The sequence below is a fragment of the Wyeomyia smithii genome, chromosome 1 (genome assembly GCF_029784165.1).
Source record: "Wyeomyia smithii strain HCP4-BCI-WySm-NY-G18 chromosome 1, ASM2978416v1, whole genome shotgun sequence".
Classification (NCBI taxonomy): Eukaryota; Metazoa; Arthropoda; class Insecta; order Diptera; family Culicidae; genus Wyeomyia; species Wyeomyia smithii.
The window spans coordinates 57,640,613-57,647,278 of record NC_073694.1 but is presented as its reverse complement, the minus strand read 5'-3'; the positions used below and the strand labels follow the sequence as shown (position 1 = coordinate 57,647,278).

The 6,666-nt window shown below is 36.5% G+C and overlaps 2 protein-coding genes and 1 pseudogene across 2 annotated transcripts; 1 reads left to right on the top strand and 2 right to left on the bottom strand.

The window, feature by feature from the left end:
- Positions 1 to 578: 578 nt before the first annotated feature.
- Positions 579 to 2,122, bottom strand: LOC129717065 (uncharacterized). The gene is made up of 3 exons (XM_055666910.1): positions 1,860 to 2,122; positions 1,493 to 1,798; positions 579 to 1,435 (listed from the first exon to the last, which is right to left on the bottom strand). The coding sequence occupies exons 1-3, from the start codon at positions 1,995 to 1,997 to the stop codon at positions 659 to 661; spliced, it is 1,221 nt and encodes a 406-aa protein (XP_055522885.1). The 5' UTR covers positions 1,998 to 2,122; the 3' UTR covers positions 579 to 658.
- A 374-nt stretch (positions 2,123 to 2,496) lies between these two features.
- On the top strand, positions 2,497 to 3,718 carry LOC129716768 (uncharacterized; annotated as a pseudogene).
- Positions 3,719 to 3,926: 208 nt separating this feature from the next.
- Positions 3,927 to 6,477, bottom strand: LOC129716767 (uncharacterized). The gene is made up of 2 exons (XM_055666606.1): positions 6,415 to 6,477; positions 3,927 to 4,888 (listed from the first exon to the last, which is right to left on the bottom strand). The coding sequence occupies exons 1-2, from the start codon at positions 6,475 to 6,477 to the stop codon at positions 4,058 to 4,060; spliced, it is 894 nt and encodes a 297-aa protein (XP_055522581.1). The 3' UTR covers positions 3,927 to 4,057.
- Positions 6,478 to 6,666: the final 189 nt, after the last annotated feature.

The following is a 6,666-nucleotide window of genomic DNA, read 5'->3' as shown; positions in this document are numbered from 1 at the left end:
CAAAACTGACAAACCCACAAACCCGAAGGACACTCAATGGTCAAGAAGGGATACAGTGCTGCCACCTTGAAAAGTTTAGTTTATGAGTTAATTCATACTCGCATATGAGCGAGACGATTGAATGCCGTTAACGCGACTTGCTATTCATTCACCTTTACACGATTGATTTATTCAATCGTAGGGCCGATACACGCTTATCGAAAACGTTTAATCCTAATTTTATTATGCCGATTTTTAAAACATTTTATCGTACCTCTTTTTTAATTAACCGCCCTATATATTCCGCAATATTATCTACAATAATTTAAACAAAAACCTGACATTCAAAAATACCTTATTACAATTGAGTAACGTTAATCTCATAACCCAAGATATCTCAGCGTTAAAGCTTTTGAATTATCGTGCAAACTGCTACACTACTTTACAAATAAATATGTTTTCTGTATACAGCGTTTAAAAAATGAACACCGTGTTGAGACGCTTTACATACTTTTTGCGTACATTTCAACTGATGTCTAGTAACCTCCTAAACTTTGTAGAGTCGTATAACAGGACATTTAATAAATAATATAGATGAATTTTACTTTGAACGTTTTAATTTTTGATTCGCTTAATCTTTAATTCCACAATACCCAAAATCACTCTAGAAAAGCATACTTCAACTAACCCCAAATAAATCTTCCTTTTTAATAGGACGACCAGAAAGGTGCGATCGAGCGTGGATCCGCGCTACCAGCATATTGGAGAATAAAATACCGCAAACCTCACAGGACAATCGCGCGCCAGCTGGAATTTTCTGCTGCTCGTAACTAATGATACTTAAACCAGAACTAGCAGAAGATTTCCGTGCTCGCTTTGGTATCCTTTTCTCCTTGGGCTTCTGAGTATGCGACTCCAGATGAGTAGCCATGTTATTAGTTTTTGTACCGCAAACTTGACAAATTGTTTTTAGACTTTTTTCGTTCAATGGTAAGCTACTTTCTTTTTCTTTGTGTATGTCTTGGACACTGTCTTGCAGTTCCAGGTCCATCTGTTGCTCCTCAAGTGTGTTCGCGTCATTATCCAGAAAGTCTAACTGGGAAAAATTGGATGATTCTGTGGGCTCTAATTTTACCATCACCTCTGCTCTACTTGACTCATAACAAGCTGTGCTACCATCCTCTTCTTCGTGTTTGTCCTGAACACCATTGTGCAGTAACCCCACGGATTCCATCGTTTGCTCTTTGAATATATTCGCGTCATCATCGACAAAGTCTATTTGATGATTAGGTAGTGACACTTCTACTGGCTCTGATTTCACCATCAAAAAAGCCTCCGAATCATCAATTTCGATTGGTTTCTCTTGCTTGATAGAGACGGGCTTAGCTGGATTATCAATCTTTGAGACTTTCTCTGTTCTACTTTTGCCAGGACTCTTAGAATACGTTCTTACAGACTACAAGTAAAGCGTTTTTAAAAAAAGGTCACATTTTACACATAAAGCAAAACTTACAGTGCCTGGACGAAAATTTGGTTCCTTCACTTTAACAGGTTTCTTCTGAACTTGTGGCGAAAGAAACACTGGAGGTTTAAGCGAACACAGCAACTTTTCCATGCCGTAGAAATGTCGTTTAACTACTCGGCAAACCGTTATAAACATATCTTTTTCGTCGTCATTTACAACCCAAGATTTTCGGAGAGCCATTTGTTCGTTCAACTGGAGCACTTCGTTAGCTTTAAAACAAGTGTTCAAAAAGTCCTGCATCATGTTCCACATCGTGAAACAATTACAACAAACTGGAATATTCTCTTTAGCTATCTGCAAAGATATGTGATCAACTTTGAAATTGATATCATATGTTTACCGTAAAAAGTCTTACTTCAGCAGTGAGAAGTTCCAGGGCGAAATTGTGCAGCGGACCGCGCGTATCGCCTAATATTATTGTGACCAGTTCCTGACGATTGCACAGGCAAAGACACAGCCTGCAACGCAAGTTCTCCGTACTGCTAGAGCTCATTTTGTCTCTATGAAAATGGTAATAAATATTTTATCGCTTCGAGCTTTAGTTTTGCTTCGTTCTGTATTTATTTTGAAAACAGCAAAAAAAAGAGACAACTCAAAGTTCAGAAACTGTTATAAATTTTGACAATGAGCTGCTTCAGGGTCATTTACAAATCACGTAACGGGCCATGGCTGAATCTACACGCTTAATTGTTTTTACTCTAATCTGATTAAGATTTACTCAGTTTGGTATTTTTCAGAGGGGATTCACAGCTGTCAAATTTCATGTATTGTGTCGCTAGCACTAAATTGGAGTTCGGAAGTCTGACTTTCGACTTCCGAACTTTCTCCCGACTCTAACGTCAAACATAAGATTGACAGTCAAAATCAAAACAATATGATTGTTTTGAGCTAAACACATTGGTTAAAATTTCATATAATTTAAGTCTCCGGAAATCTTGTGTGAACAAAAAAAATCTCCGAAAATTGCGAAAAAATAATTAAATATCGGGTTACACTACAGCTGTTTCACATATAAACATGTCTAACATGATTACGCAAACAGTATTTCATCAACATGCTTTGCCCAACACCGTTTATCATGCGTTATACGGCTATTACTTCCTGGGAATATCCAGAACGGAACTTGCACAAATATACGGAAAATCTATATCAACTATAGGTAAGACTGATTTTGATTATGTCATCAGACGACTACCTGATGCTAAGTCAAGACGTGGTATATATTTTTCACTAAAAAAAGATGAATTACAATGAACAGTTACAAGATGCTTCACCTGTAACCTGGTGCCGGAATGGGGGGAGGGGGATGACACCCTAATTTTTCGCCCGGGTGTCGCTGTCACGTTACGCTACTGAATGGAAACCTTTTTATTTTTTTATATTTCATAGGTAATTGGATAATTAAATATGAACATGACGGAGTATATAAACGAAAGCAGAGATTACAGGTTTACAAAAAATTCAGTATTGAAAAAAGACACTGGATTGTTGAACTCTTCAATCGAGAACCCATACTGTTTTTGGATGAAGCGAAACATAGATTCTACCAAAAGTTTTTCGTTTCCATCAGTGCATCATCAATATGTATCATTTTTCATGTTCATTCGAGAGTTATTATCCATTCCTTGGGATCTCAGTAATCTCGTTTTCTTGGACGAAGTAAGCTTCGACAATCGCGATATGCTGCGCAAAAAGGGATATGGTGTGGCATGGAAAAAAATTATTTTTCGCGGTGAATTCTGCAGAAAACCACGAGTATCGTTCCTGTGTTTTCTCGGCGTTAGTGGAATGATTGACAGTTTCTGGACCGATGGAACTTTTAACAGATTAAAGTTTTTTGATTGTTGCCGAAAGTTTGCCCTGATGAATGAAGAGGTACATGAATATCCGGGTTTACACTCTATCTGGATTATGGACGGTGCAAGGATCCATTGTGATGCAAATATGATACGCTACCTTCGATCGATTGGCATAATTCCGATATTTTTACCACCGTATTGTCCATTTTTTAATCCAATCGAGATTGTATTTAGACTTATAAAGCGACTATTGAGAAAAGAACATCTTGAAGGTTCTCCGATCCTCTCTGATAGTTGCGATGTAGTTACCCGTTTCAGAATATTCCCAGCGACAAAAATTTTTGAGCACTGTGGTTACCTTCAGGGTGGTACATTTCTGCCAGAGAATGGATTGCGTCATGAAATAATTAGATAATTTTTCTATATTCAAATTTATTCAGCTTTTTGTACGCCATAATGGCGAACGCTAGTTAGTTTTTTATTTTATAAAGCATTTGATTGATTAAAATAAAAACGAAAAAAGAATATTATATTGCTTAGTAACGCTAACGGTCTTCGATGTGATTTTTGAACTATGGAATAGCTGAAGATTTCAATCTTGGTGATCCACGTCCTCACAATCAATCACGCTGTTCATGAAATTATTGCTCAAATCGGTATCCTCCGGTCGAACTGTGGACTCCATGGAGGTTAAAAGATCGTTTCCAGCAAATCCTCGTTGTTCCAGTTCTTCTATTTTCAATAGGGCTCCATCTCATAACATTTTAGCATTAATTACAACCTGTTTTACATTTCCAATCTCTCTCAGCCATCCACTATTATTGTGTTGAGCGACAATTAATCCTTTATGTACGGCCTTCAATCTGCTTTGCTCAGACGTTGCAACCCAACGAAAATATTTCGATAATTGTAATGGTGGTGTTGCAGATCTTTTCAATTCATCATGCTTATGCGCTGGAGATGAGTGAATAAAATTTGCCCATAGAAGCCATGAGCTGTAATGGCCTTCCAGATGAGTATGATTATCGCGGAGTTCATCCGCTAGAGCTGAATCGTCTCTTATTGAATGTGCCCCAGCTTTATCTGTATTTTGTGGAGAAAGTAACTTGCGCAATATGGCTTGATGTTGACTGCTAGTTTCCACATTCATCGACCAAACGTACACATATACTCGCACCTGCTTATCTTTCCAACCTCTCAAAATTCTAGCTGTGAGAGAATCTATTGAATAGCATTTCTTTTTAGTAGTGTCTTGCAGTGAGACGAAGTCATTCGCATCATTCACTGTGGGAGTTGCATTTTCTGACCATTTGGGGATATCGTTATCAAATATCACCTGCCGTTCAATTTTTACCTTTGCAACATCACATAAAAAATCTACGATATCAGTAACCGTATCTCCATAAACAGTTAGCCTTGTCCATTCTTTTGGACGCAATTGGCTTTTAAAGAAACGTTGAAAAAAGATGGCAGTGAAGGTGAAAACATATTCATTATGCACTGAACCAGCTTCACCTTCCCTATCGAGTGTGCCAGTGGCCTCTCCACATACTCGTATGCATATTCGCTGGTTTCGTCGAAATTCCTGGGAATAAATTTATCATTTGTACATTTGTACACGAATTAAAAGACTTTATACAACTCACGTAACGGATCCCTCCATATTATGTTCAAAATTAACTTTTAAAATAGCAACGATGTTCAAGTCAGATTAAATACTTCTTGTTGATTTCACTTGACAGTTGCTTCGCAGTGCTGCGAGAATATAAGTTTTGTCATGATTTTGACGTCGAAAGTCAACTGAGTTGCCAGTTTAACAGCGCCCTGTTGATAATTTTTATTTAAACGCACAATATGTGTGCGTTATCGCAGATCAACTCTGGTCCATGACGTTTGTTGGTCCATGATGTTCATAACTATGAACTATAATGGGAAAAAAATCACTACACAACCCATTATTCATAAAAGTTTTCCGCGATTTCTCGAGTTTTGATAAAAAAAAAGTTTCAGTTCAATAATATTTCACATCGATCAATTTCATGACCAAAAGAACAAAAACCAAAACAAACAGACGCCATGTTGCCAAATATGTTGGTTACACGATGTTTGACGGATAGATCCCCCCTGGCATTTTTACACTAAAGCAACTGGATTAGCAAAATGTATCAAAGTACCTTATGTTTTTTGCTACAAGAAAACCGTATTAATTTCATTAGATTACCTTATGCATTTTAATTAGGATTAAATAATTCAACGCACTATGCATTCCATACGACAACCTTATGAATTTTGAAATTATAGAAATAAGAAACCTAAGAAACTAAAAAAATGATTTTCATGGAATTCAATGTGATAGGTTTATGAAATTCAATATTCATTCCCATGTTCATCACCATTTGAATTTTTCTAATAATCTAATATCGCAACATCCCTTTCACTGCTTTACGGCTTCTAACTGTTATGCATTATGCAAGTACAATTTTTGTTTATACGAGCGCATTGCATAATTGGAGCTCGTGTAGGAGTGGCACATTCGATATCAATCAATTGAAGAATACTAACTATAACAAAGCTAAGAACTTTTATTTCTACCTCAAAACCTTTATTCAAATTCTTCAAACAAATAACAGTGAGAAATTTTTACTTTGTCTACAGTAATTTCTCCTGTTCATCTCATGAATGCTCTGTTCTCTAAATCAACTACGCTAAAAGAGTCAATTCTTTGTTTTGCCTCATATGCCATAAACCTTGTTCAAATACTTCGTAAATTCCTCTATTTCTAACAGTGTTAAAATTGAATTTTCAGTATTTATCACAAATTGTGTCACGGTATATAAACCCTATAATGTAGGAACGAAAAACATACATAGTGTTTCCAACATTTTTGCCTTAAACATGAATACTCACGTTTTTCTTGCGCCAGCCAACTACCCAGGATAATAATTGTTGTGTGTTTCGTTAACCTCTGGTTGTACTCCGGTTGAGGTTGAGGTATGTTAGCGACTGGATTTTCGTGATATTCGTTTCTGCAAAAGAAATATCATGTAAGTTTATTATTTGTCTTGAGATCATCTTTTATAGCAACATACGTCGGAATAATTCCAAATTCACTTCTTGTTCACCGTTTAACAAATCCGCAATAAGCTTCAGTTCCTCGAAAGGGGTAGGGGCCATTTTTGCTTTTTCACATGTCTTCCTTATAACTTTTTCACTCAAGCAGCACCAATGAATTTCATGAGGCGTGTCAATGAAAATCCTATGTTTGACGTAAGAAAATCACATGTTGGTGTAAACAAAATCATAGGTTTTGTATATAACTCATATTTGCCGTATGAATTCCCAGTTTATAAATTTTTATGTTTC